Source organism: Argentina silus (assembly GCF_951799395.1).
Source record: "Argentina silus genome assembly, chromosome: 20".
In the NCBI taxonomy this organism is placed as follows: domain Eukaryota; kingdom Metazoa; phylum Chordata; class Actinopteri; order Argentiniformes; family Argentinidae; genus Argentina; species Argentina silus.
Window position 1 is genome coordinate 976,258 of NC_139674.1, and position 12,796 is coordinate 989,053.

Sequence of the window (12,796 nt, forward strand, 5' to 3'; positions counted from 1 at the left end):
TTTTGACCAGTGGTGGTTCTGTGTACTTGGATGAGGCTGTACGCACATGTTTGCAGACACGCACATTCATTCACTTGGTACTTTGGCACTTTAGCTCCTCTCTTTTGATCTGTGTACTCTTTGCTTTTTGTGTGTGATGTGGCACGTTACATTTGTAGAAACTCAATTACTGCAGGTTTCCAAATGATGTGAACATACCAAGCCAATTGTCCCATCACTTTTGGGTACCTTGAAATAGGGGGATTATGCATAAAAATGTTTTTTATGAATGGTGAAACCAATATGTACATAAATACCATACAATAAAATCTCTACTTCAACTTCATAGTAATTATTTGATTTCAAAACTAAACTTTTGGAGTGTAGAGCCAAAAGAACAAAATGCTTGACTGCCCCATTACTTACACAGGGCACAGTATGGTTGTAATAGATAGATAGATAGATAGATAGATAGATAGATAGATAGATAGATAGATAGATAGATAGATAGATAGATAGATAGATAGATAGATAGATAGATAGATAGATAGAATGAGCCTGGTGTAGTTCAGTGGAGTGGGTAGAGGGTTGAGTGGTTGAGAGTGGTATAGTTGACTGGTTAAGTGGTTGAGAGTGGTTTCAGTGGGGTAGAACTGGTAGAAAAGAGCATTGTTGTGCATTGTGTTATTATTCGAAGAATGTGTTATGCATGTCTCCTGTTGTTTTTATTTAAGAGTCCTGAAAGTCCATGGAAGTTGCAGTAACAAAGGAGCTCACACAATGTTGGCCTAAATCAACATTCCATCATGTTAACTGGATGAGAGCCCTATATGACAACCCTAACCCTTACAAATAGTTTAAGTTAAATAGGTATCATAAAGTTTTTTATCAGAGTTGATAATTTTTGGTTTTGGGCACGTTTTACAATTGAAATCGTGTTAATAGAACAAAAAATAGAAACATCTTTTGGTTTCCATAGACCTCCAGGTTAAAAAGTACACTTTCAAGTTTGTAAGATTTAAAAAGTTTAATAGGTATCAAAACCAAAAGTCATAACAACGCAAGTTAGACCTCTCTACACGTTTTAAAGTTGGATTGGTGTGAATTGCTTAAAAGTTGTAGGAGAAGTAGCAGGTGGAAGAATTGGAATAATAATAATAATAATAATAATAATAATAATAATAAGTATGTCGAAGAACAATAGTTGGACTTGCTGAAGCAGGCCCACATAATAGTAATAAGTATGTCAAAGAACAATAGTTGCTTGCTGAAGCAAGTGTAAGCATATAAGGTATATCAGGAATAATAAGTATACTGTATAAGGAATATCAAAGCTAATGCAAGCCCACTAATTACATTCACCGGAAGTAGGTGGGTAGGATACAGTGGAACAGTACTGTGTTCTCTGAGCTCCACATAGCTCTATTAAGACTTCCGGTTTGTCTTATCGCCGTTTTCGCGGCTTCAAAATAAAAGCGCGAGTTAAAACATGAATGGAAAGTGATGGTATCAATATTTTCTCTTATTTTTGCTGAAATAGCACAATTTACGCAACAAGAAGTATATACAATTGTGAAAAAGTAATTTTGAGCTTTAAAATGTACATGTTGGTGGAATTACTTGTCATTTTACACATGCCAATTATATGAACTGTGTAGGACACATATAATGGACAAAAGTATTTTTCAAAGATTTCAATACTTCTCTGGTACCACTCTATTCCTCAACACTTCTAGAATGCATATCAGGTAAGCACATGTTGCTGGCTATTTACTCCGGCCATACACCTCAAAGTAACCAATCTGAACTGTGTAGGACACATATAATGGACTATACATAGCTATTTTTCAAAAATGTCAATAGATTTCAAATTTACAATGACATCACTCTCGATTCAAACTCACCTGATATACATTCTAGAAGTTGAGGAGTAGAGTGGTACCAGGGAAGTATTGAAATATTTGGAAAAATAGCTCTGTATAGTCCATTATATGTGTCCTACATTACAAACACTTCTGGGGCAATACTATACCAAATATTATATGGTTATGATTGATATATACTTGTTAAGATGATTCTCATATTTTTGTGGTTCCTTGACCCCTAAATACCATGTTTACATACAACATACATTTTACCTGTCATTGCCATTGTATATAGCCATTCCATTGTGTACATTGCTTCACCGCTGTTAATACTGCTTATTTTGTTTATACTGTTCATACTGTTTATATTTTTTTATCATTTCTATTTTATTTTATTTTAAAACTTATTGTTGCACTACTCTGTGGCACTGTCACTTTTGCATTTCACTGTATACTTGTATGCACGTGACAAATAAAGAATCTTGAATCTTGAATCTTTTAATTTGGGAGCTCTTATTTGAAAGAAATCCTCATTTACATAGATTTACATTGACCGGAAGTAGATGGGCGGGACCGAAAGTAGATGGGAGTTCCACTATTGTAGCTCAGAGAACACAGATACTAAACAGCATGGCTGCGTCCTTGGGAAATCTCATGAAGCAATACGAAAGCACTCAGTCCTAAGACGTTATCCGTCGACATGATGGTCGCTTGTCACGTCCGCAGCATGATGAGGATAGCCTCAAGAGCGGAGCTCAGGTCATTCCCTTCGTTGTGCAGAAGACTTTCAAATCCTGCAACGAAGAATGGCCCACAACCACCCGAGATCATGGTTTCTCTTCCGGAGAACGAACCCACGGAGGAGGAACGGAGAAATAAAAGAAAACCGAGCGAGTGTTCCGTGCTGCTGTTCCCCGGACAGGGGAGTCAGTTCGTGGGTATGGGTCGCGGACTCCAGAGGTATGGAAACGTCAAGGAGATGTTCTCCGTCGCGCAGAAGATACTCGGCTATGATTTGCTTTCTCTTTGCCTACACGGGCCCGAAGAGGAATTGATGAAGACAGTACATTGTCAGCCCGCAGTATTTGTCACATCACTGGCAGCATTGGAGAGGTTAAACCACGAATACCCCGTGGTAAGGAAGGTTATGTCGCAGTCTTTGTTGAAATACATTGGGTGGTATGATTTGCTTTTTAAAGCAATGTTAGAAATGTTGTTTAAACTATGGGGAAAATGCATTTTAACATGATATGACCTATACATTGAGTTCACAGAATTATATTCCCCGAGAACAGCATTACTTTTCAATTGTTTACAAAATCTCCCATGTCAACAAAGCACAAACAATACCACAATAAGTCTTTATTTGTTTGGTTATGAAGAGTTATACCTCTAACCACTTAATCTCCTACTCTCATAAAGCTATTTTGGAGTGTTATAATGAAGGAATATATTTCATTTTTGTAAATTACTGATAGCTCCTTTAAGTATTTGGACTATGATATGGTCTGGATACAATGTTGCTTTATGAGAAAATAAGACAGGTGACTTGTGTTATCATTCTATGCACACTCATCCGCAGGCCATTGATAGCTGTGTTGCTGCAGCAGGATTCAGCGTGGGAGAGTTTGCTGCCCTTGTGTTCTCCGGTGCTATGGACTTTGCAGAAGGTAAGATGGTAATGACTTGTCCAGTGCAATTTATTTTCAAGTTGTTTAATTGCCTATTTGAACGGATAGGCATGTATGAGGTTAAACATGTAAAAACATAAAACATAATCCCCCAAAATACCAAAGCATTACACTTTGTGGAAACAAATTAAATATTTTTTTTGTGCAGTTTACCATCAATTTCTTTAGGCGTCTTTGTCAATGTAGTAAACTGAGCAGATAGCTATGACACAACACTCTATATCAGGTCATGAGATGGAGTGTCGTGATATTGATTTGCCAGGGCTTGTGACTTAATTCAGCCATGAAGCTCTCACCTGTTTCTGCATCATTTATCCCTGTTTTGAAAGTATCCACATACTCTCCATCATCAGAGATTTTCTCCAGCCCCACAAAATATCTAAAAGGCTGCCTAATGTCCTAACAAATTAACTTTGTACCAATAATCACTTGAAGCCATGGTGGAAAACTCGAAGCCATGGTCGAGAACAACATGGCACTCTGCATTTCCACATAGGGTGCAGGTAAACCAGTGGGTGATTGATAATGTTATGGGGCCGATGAAAATGGTGATGGAGAGTACATGGATATTTTCAAAACTGGCATAAGTAATGCCAAAACAGATAAGGGAACTCATGGTTGAAAATCCGACTATTATTACATTGCTCCATTGGAATTTGAGATAAGAGAGCTTGCACATTAAAAACGACAAATAGACCATCAATAATTAGTGAGTTAAAGACAGTACAAAAATACACAGATGATGAGCAGTATGTTTAGTTTTTGTTCCTCTGGCCAAACACATTTGATTGCATGGTAAGTGGCCTCAGTATCTTTGTCTCTTTCGTCCATTAGCCCTGTATGCAGTGAAGGTGCGAGCAGAGGCCATGCAGAAGGCTTCAGAGGTGACTCCCAGTGGGATGCTGTCTGTAATAGGTCGTCCACAGGCCAAGTACAAATACGCCTGCCTGCAGGCCAGAGAACACTGCCTCAGCCTGGGCATCAAAGACCCTGTCTGTAGTGTGGCCAACTACTTGTACCCTGATGGCAGAGTCATTGCCGGGCACCACGAGGTAAAAAGCCACTGAGGGTGGAGAACAGAGTCGTATATATGTTCCAAGACAATGTCTTGTATTTCAGCTAGTATGCAAATTAGAATGTTATCTTGGTAGAATGTTTGGTGGCGACATGGCAGATAGAACAGAGCTAAAGATCTTAAACCAAAACTATGTTTTACAATGTTTCTCTGATAAGTATGCATCTGATTGGTAAATTAACATGGGTGTTTTTCGCAATTTTTAAACTCCATTAATTCCCCCTCAACCTGTCAACTTTCACCCATATAACGCTCCCACTCAGGCGCTAGAATTCCTGCAGCAGAACTCACGGCGACTTCACTTCCAGAGGGCGCGTCTGCTCCCGGTGAGCGGGGCTTTCCACACCGAGCTGATGCTGCCAGCCACTGAGCCCCTGAGGGACGTCCTGCGACAGGTGGAGGTCAGTTCATCAATCAACCATTCAATAGCATCAATCTTCAACATTTTGTCAAGGCACAGGGCAATACACTAGTCCTCATTCAAATGCCCCATTGTAGTGCAAACTCCCCAAGCCATTACACATACAGTCAAATCCTATTAATTGCTGTGGCTTAGAGCTGACATGAAAGTGTACAAGTAACTAATGCAGTTGTTTAGAGCATAAAACACCTGTAAAATTGTAATTGTGCATAAACTGCGTGCATGTAGCAGAATTCCATTATATCAGGGGTTTACTGTACAACATATACAACACCGAAATGCACTTTAGGAGACACACTATTATGACTACTATATAAGACATGTATAGTACATAAGGAGATGAAATTAATTTAATCAAAAGTCAGTGAACTCCTGATAAGTGAACAGATTTGACTTATTCTGGTCTTTAGTGCACACTTTCAGGGTAGTCCCAAACCATTGCACACACTCTACTATGCATCAGCATATTAACTCTTCCTCTGCACATTTAGGTGCGGCGGCCAGAGATCAACCTTTACTCCAACGTGGACGGCAAGCGCTACATGCACGAGGGCCATGTGAGAAAACAGCTGGTCAAGCAACTGATCTCGCCAGTAAAGTGGGAGCAGACGTTACATGAGGTCTATGAGAGGACCCAGGGTCAGGGGTTCCCTCATACCTACGAGGTGGGACCTGGGAAACAGTTGGGGGCCATGCTACAGAAGTGCAACATGAAGGCCCACAAGAACTACACGCACATAGATGTGACCACTCACGAGGAGTGAGCCCAGACTGAGGAGTTGTGAAGGCTTGTACGTGCCTTAGCACACACACACTCACATGCGATGTGCCCACCCACAAAGACTGGACATAAGAGTATTGAGGACATGCATACACAGACTATAGTATACACTCACTGAGCATTTTATGAGGAACACTATACTAATACTGGGTAGGGTCTCCCTTTGCTCTCAAAACAGCCTCAATTCTTCATGGCATTGATTCCACAAGATGTTGGAAACATTCATTTGAGATTCTGGTCCATGATGACATGACTGCATCACGCAATTCTTGCAGATTTTTCAGGTGCACTTTCAAGCTGTGAATCTCCTGTTCTACCACATCCCAAAGGTGTTTTGTTGGATTCAGATCAGTGACTGATCTGAACAGTGACTGGGAAGGCCACTGAACTCATTGTCATGTTCATGAAACCAGTTTGAGACTACTTTTCTTTGTGACATGGTGCATTATCATGCTGGAAGTAGCATTAGAAGATGTAGTATTAGAAGATGGGTAAATTGTGGCCATGAAGGGATGCACATCGTCCGCAACAATACTCAAATGGGTTGTGGCATTGAAGCAATGATTGATTGGTATTAACGGGCCCAAAGTGTGCCAAGAAAACATTCCCCACACCACCTCCACCATGAGAAGTATGTACAGGTGTTCCTAATAAAGTGTTCAGTGAGTGTTTCCTGCACTCAGTGTGACATGGTGAAACAAAAATGCACTCCTCTTGGATACCCATATGATCTTGCTCATGTTGATCTTGTGGCATTGAATAAATATCTGGTCTTTTTTTTTTAAGAAGCGACAAACAGGTTTTTCTCCATGTTTTATTTGTATCATGTCATAATACAATCAATGTTAAAGTTTGAGCAGAAAGTCCAGCTTCCATACAGCTGCAATTCCAATTTGTCCTTGTAATCCGTTAACACACTTCATGTGGAAGACTGCAGACCAGCAACAGTCTTTTTAAACATGCATTGTTCATACATTATTTAGCAAGACTATTGCAATTGTGAGCCAGCATGTCAGATCCTATTAAAAAAACACATAATTAAAAAAAGAGAACTGAAGGTAAATGGCAAGAATTATGTTAAAAACAATCACTTATAATCTATGGGAATATTTAAAATACAATTTTAAAAAATAGTGGCCAAAAAACCAGCTCATGACCTCTCAGTGCAAAGATCAGCCTTTCCACTCCTCCCAGAATACAGTGCCAATGGTTGCTGTGCCCACCAGTGCCACAGTAGCCATTATTCCTGTGGTCCAGCCTGTGTAGTTTGAAGGTTGAATACTGGATACCTGAGTTAGGGAAAAGAAGAATGTATGTTACATACTATGGACAGTTATGCATGATAAAGAAAGCCCAGGATGTATCCTGAGCATGTGACTGTACCAGGTGAAACTCTGGTCCATAGATGGAAGCTAGGGGTTAGTGATGCACGGGTCAGCTGTTTGTTCACCCACAATTGCTAGTAACCCGTCCCCGACTGTGATGAAGTGAAAATCTGAGATCTGCACCTGATTATTGGAAAGAGCAAGCATTCTGTCTTTTAACTCTATACTCTAACAGTTTGGATATGAAATCAAACAATTAATATAAGCTCAAAGTTGAGATTTTCAGCTTTAATTCAATGTTTTCTTTTTTCAGATTGGTTTCACCATTTAGAAATTACAACCCTTTTATACATAGTCCCCCTGTTTCAAGGCACTAAAAGTATTCGAATATTGGCTTGACAGGTGTTTCTGGTTAGTCAGGTGTGTTCCGTCACGTCATTTGGGCAGGCATAAAAGAGCTGCTAATATCTAGTATTGATTCTTGGCTTTGCATTTACCTTTGGAGTCTGCTATTGGTGTCTGTCAACATGAGGACCAAAGATATGTCAAAGAAGTCATTAGGCTGAAATATCAGAAAAATCTATCAGAAACATAGCCAAAACCTTAGACTTACCGAAATCAACAGTTTGTGTCACATCATTTAAAAAGAAAGAAAGCACTGGTGAGCTCAGCAATCGCAAACAGTTCGTCAGTTTACAGTTTTCTAAAAAGTACCTAAAAATTAGGTTTGGAAAATGGTATTATGGACAGATATGACGATTGCAAGGAAGGAAAGTGAAAAAAATAAAATATATATATAGATCTGTCCAAGATTCAGAGCATACCACCTCATCTGTGAAACATGGTGGAGGGGGTGCTATGGTTTGGGCATGTATAGCTGCCACAAGAACTGGCTAACTTAACTTAATTGATGATGTTACTGCTGACAACAACAGCAGATTGAATTTTTAAGTGTACAGTAACATCTTGTTTGCTCGAGTACAAGCAAAATGCCTGCAAATTCATTCAATGGCACTTCATCATACAGTAAGACAATGACCTCAAACATACTGCCATAGCAACTAGGGAGTTTTTGAGTATGCGGATGATTCAAGATTTTTCTTGAGTCCTCAATCCAGATCACTGCTAGGTCTTATCAAGGACTTTGACAATTTCTCTAGTTTCTCTTGATTAAAACATAATTAGATTTTTTTTTTTTACTATACTATGTATAGGATCGCTGAAAGACGTTTCCATTACCATGCATTTTATCAATAAAATGGGCTGATGGAGCAGTAGACATACTTGGTATTCATATCCCCAAAGACATAAATGGATTTACTACCATAAATTACCACCTTGGCGTGAAGCCTCTGTATTTCAGCTGGTAACATATTCTGCAGATGGTAATCTTTGACACATTCTACCTCCTGGATATTGCTTCTGATATGTGGGATAGTTGTTTTGGGGGTTTTCTTAATTATGGTGTGCATTCTTCTGTCATCCACTGTACAAGTCTTCCTTGGCCTACCAGCCCGTTTGCGATTGCTGAGCTTACCAGTGCTTTTAAAAAATAAATTGTATGATGTTCCAAACTGTTGATTATAAGGTGATGGCTATGTTTCTGATAGATTTTTCAGCCTAATAATGTCTCATTGACACCTCTTTGGTCCTCATGTTGATACGAATAACAGGTTCCAAAGGCAAACGCAAAGCCTAGAATCAATATTAGACATTGACAGCTCTCTTATGCCTGCACAAATTATATGACAGAACACACCTGATTTACCAGAAACACCTGTCAAGCCTTTACTTTTGGTGTCCTGAAATAGGGGGACTATGTATAAAAAGTGTTATCATATCAAAATGGTGAAACCAATATGTACAGAAATACCATCAAATAAAAGCTGAGAATCTCTACTTTAACCTCATAATCATAATGATTTGATTTCTAATCCAAACCTTTGGAGTATAGAACCAAAAGAAGAACAAATACTTCACTCTCCCATTACTTATGCAGGGCACTGTATTTCTCTTATTGAATTAAACTCCGGTATTGTCCTTTTTGCCTCAGTGGATCGTCATTAACCTTTTCTGCCCAAGTTCCTAAAAGCATTTGGCGTGCATACAGTTAGGCCCTAAAGCTTAGGCTTGTGCACTAATGCCAGATATAAATAATGAACAAAAAAACACAATGTAGCCTCAAGATATCAATTGCACAAGAAAAATAAATTGTATGGATTTTTCAATGCTTGGTGTTCTCTTTATTCAACCCACCTTTCATCCACACAATATTTCATGACCTTAAAATAAATTTATGGATTTTTCAATGCTTGGTTTTCTCTTTATTCAACCCACCTTTCATCCACACAATATTTCATGACCCTTTCATGACCTGCCCCATGGATACAACTGTGGGGACTGCGGGTTATGAGTCAACACAAGCATCACTACTTGGGGTAGATTCAGGATTGGAGAGTGGTTTAAGAGTGGAGAGAGGAGAACAGCTATCTTACCCAAGCTGCCCATGCCTCAGCTCTCAGTGTTCCCTGACTGTGAACGGTGGCCGCAAACCATGCTTTCATCACAGCAGAGCAACTCCTCACGTCCCAAAGCTGTCTTTGTATCCCCCTGATAGCAAGTTGCATACAGTTAGAATTGTCTTATTTTTTATGTTTTTTTTTTTTTACAATTATTTGTGTGCTGAATTCACATAAATGGCTTCCTTGAAAAAAGAGATAAATATTTCAATGTGAGACATGGGTAGATAAAGGATCATTAAAATGATATTTTGATATTGGTCTAAAAACAGGTGTAATCCAGATATAAATGCTGCATCTCCAGTTGAAGCCAGGCTGTCATATAGAGTGCAAAGATTCCCATGATTTTATGTGGTAATGATTGATTATTAAATGTCATTACAGTATACACTGTCATTATGTTTCAAAGGCCTCTCACCTGTAAAGGTCTCTGGTGAAAATATAGGCTGGCCTTGCAATGTGGACTGTGGGTGGCCACTGGTTTGGCAGTCTCTCTGTCCACTCTCGCTCAAGTTGGTCCCCAATCTCTGCCAGTTGCCGACCAATAGTCCTGGCAGCCCTGGTGTTGAACCTAAGGGAGGGAAGACAGAGGCACTAAACAGATGGCCTTACCTTGCGTTCACATTCTCCATCCTTTTCCCTGAAGAAAACACTTGTACACTCCCCTACACAGATTTAAAATCATAGGATTGGTGTAGCCGATGCTTACACCTATCCTATGATTTTAAATCTCTTTAGGGGAGTGTACAAGTGTTTACTTCAGGGGAAAGAATGGGGAACTGGGACTAACTGTTAGAATGCACTCAGGTGTATCTAATTCCTAATTTAGGACTTTTCCTTACAAAAAAGCGGTGTTTTTTTCCATTGTTCTGTATCGTAGCTTGGTATTTGTTATATGCTCCAGTCTCTCGAGCATACCTAATACCTATAGTTTATGTCTTTGATGACTCTCTCTCACAGTCTCCAGTGTTCCTAGGTTTAGACAGAGACTTTGTTATTTTCCTAAAGTGCTTCCCTGTTCTATCCTGTGGAGATGACCGATTAAAGTGGCCTATTTGCCTTTCATCATCATTCCCTCGCCTGGTCTCCTCTCTGCTCCTGGGTCCTACACTACACCTCACAGTTACTGACCTAGCACGATTAGGAAAAGTAAGGTTTTCACTACATTGCTTTCACCATATATCATGTAAAATCTGTTACTTCTTCAAGGAGATGAGTGAGAAAGGAAGAATGCACTTAGATACCTCATTCAAACATCTATAATGTTTGCATTGTTATGCAGGCTTTATGACAAAAGTGAAATGTAATCTAATTTCCATTTCCTGGTGTCAGGTAAAACTGATCCATGGGCAGTTGCAAAAGGCTGAAACTGACAGTAGTCAGTAATGGTGTAACTACTGTATCTCCATCTCAAGTGACCATTGGCCTACTACTGTACCTCCATCTCAATTTAGTCTTTACCTGAAGTTAACATCAGCCAGGGAGATGTTCTCCACCTCACTAGGTCCAGCCTGGAGGGAAATGGCACGGCGCAGCTCTCTTGTTTGTTCCACCATTTTGTTTTCTAGAGAAAATAAAGTATGAGGCACTGATATTGTTTTTTTGGGCAGTGCAGCAGGCATGTATAATGTTGAATCAATGCTATAGCAACAGTTAGCATTGTTATCAGTGTGGCAACTCCTCGCCATGTGTGACTTTTGTCCTGCCTTGACTTCCAACTTGCATAATCTACCTCTGTAAACATTGTGTCATGTGACCTAAGGAGGGAGTCGGTGTGTTACCAGGGAGATTCTTCATATCAATGCCAACTCTCCTCCATTTAAAAAGATTATGTCATCCTTAGAATTCACAGCAGGGGTTGAAACTGGTACGTCAACACTGACATCAAGGTCTCACTAAGGTCATACTGTGTGTGTATGTGTTTGTCCTTAACCCTACACTTACTGCAGGTCCTTCTGCCCTGTACAATTTCACTTGTCTGTCTGTCACCTCGTTTCATCCTACCTAGCCCCTCTCTGTTCCTAACCTGTCCCGGGCCTAGCCTGCTCACGTGTTTGAGTCAGTCTGAATGCAAATTAAGGATTTCCATAACTCAAATCAACCAAACAGCTCCCATCAAACTAACACGTTGCCAAGATGCTGTCTTCAAAATGGCTATACTTTGTTATTACAAATTAAGCAAAGGGAGTGATGAATGTCAGAAAACGTACTTACTTTTTTGTTTTGTCTGCTTATAGAAATAGCACTAACATTATATATGCTTTTGAGGAGAATAAAGTATGACTTTACAAGGGAACTATTCAACTTATCAATTAAAATCATGATAAACAGTATACTAATTCACATATACCTAATTACCATGTTAAAATAAACATCATAAATATTTGTCCAGTAATGTTTACTGTGTCTTTGTCAAAACAAAAGAGAGGTGATGTCATCACTTCAATCCTAGTTAACAAAAGGTTGTTTCTTATATTAAAACATAAGCAAGGAATACTATTTTTTTGCCCTGAAGTATTTTAAACATTTCCAATCACCACAATATTGAGAAATGTGTTTCACATATGGAGTAGCAATACTTTCAATTCATCAGATGTTTTCAGTAGATCCATGTCTGACAACAAAGGAACAGGAGCAGCATGTGAAGTGAAAAACATACCTTATCTGTAGATTAAAGCAGACGCCGCCCTGTAACACACATTCAGACATCATATTAGCTCAAAGTCATAAGAGCCTAAAATACATTTCAAATACTTCACAGTACTTACAGCAGCGTCCTTTAATCTTGTTGTTTTCAGGTAACTGCCACAATTGTCATTCAGCAGCCACGCCTATGGCAGTTACACCCAGGAAGAGCCTCAGGGAGTGTGTCTCTCCAAATATCCACTAGAGGGCAATCTGCAATCTGCTCATACAGAAATGGAGCAAATGCACAGCACTGTGGCTACAGTTTGCAGTACTGAGAAAATGCATTCATTCTTTATACTCTGAAGAGATTATGAACATTCAATTTGAGAGTAGTTAAATTAAAAGGTCATTAGGTAATGAGTGGTAAGAATTTTAAAACAATTCTAAGAAAAAGTTACAGGAGTTATGGTCAGTCAAGTGTCAGTCGCAGGCATATACTGTACATATTCAGC

General features: G+C 39.2%; 2 protein-coding genes across 3 annotated transcripts; one reads left to right on the forward strand and one right to left on the reverse strand.

The window, feature by feature from the left end:
• The first annotated feature begins 2,463 nt into the window (after positions 1–2,463).
• On the forward strand, positions 2,464–6,847 carry mcat (malonyl CoA:ACP acyltransferase (mitochondrial)). Its single transcript, XM_083692166.1, has 5 exons — positions 2,464–2,979; positions 3,427–3,514; positions 4,370–4,587; positions 4,874–5,011; positions 5,523–6,847. The coding sequence occupies exons 1-5, from the start codon at positions 2,545–2,547 to the stop codon at positions 5,793–5,795; spliced, it is 1,152 nt and encodes a 383-aa protein (XP_083548292.1). The 5' UTR covers positions 2,464–2,544; the 3' UTR covers positions 5,796–6,847.
• Positions 5,833–12,501, reverse strand: bik (BCL2 interacting killer). 2 transcript variants are annotated; one of them, XM_083692168.1, is made up of 7 exons: positions 12,425–12,501; positions 12,316–12,344; positions 11,118–11,220; positions 10,075–10,227; positions 9,633–9,747; positions 6,970–7,101; positions 5,833–6,831 (listed from the first exon to the last, which is right to left on the reverse strand). In XM_083692168.1, the coding sequence occupies exons 3-6, from the start codon at positions 11,210–11,212 to the stop codon at positions 6,985–6,987; spliced, it is 480 nt and encodes a 159-aa protein (XP_083548294.1). In that variant the 5' UTR covers positions 11,213–11,220; positions 12,316–12,344; positions 12,425–12,501; the 3' UTR covers positions 5,833–6,831; positions 6,970–6,984. The 2 variants fall into 2 exon arrangements, with proteins under 2 accessions (XP_083548294.1, XP_083548293.1); XM_083692167.1 differs by having other exon boundaries at positions 5,836–7,101.
• Positions 12,502–12,796: the final 295 nt, after the last annotated feature.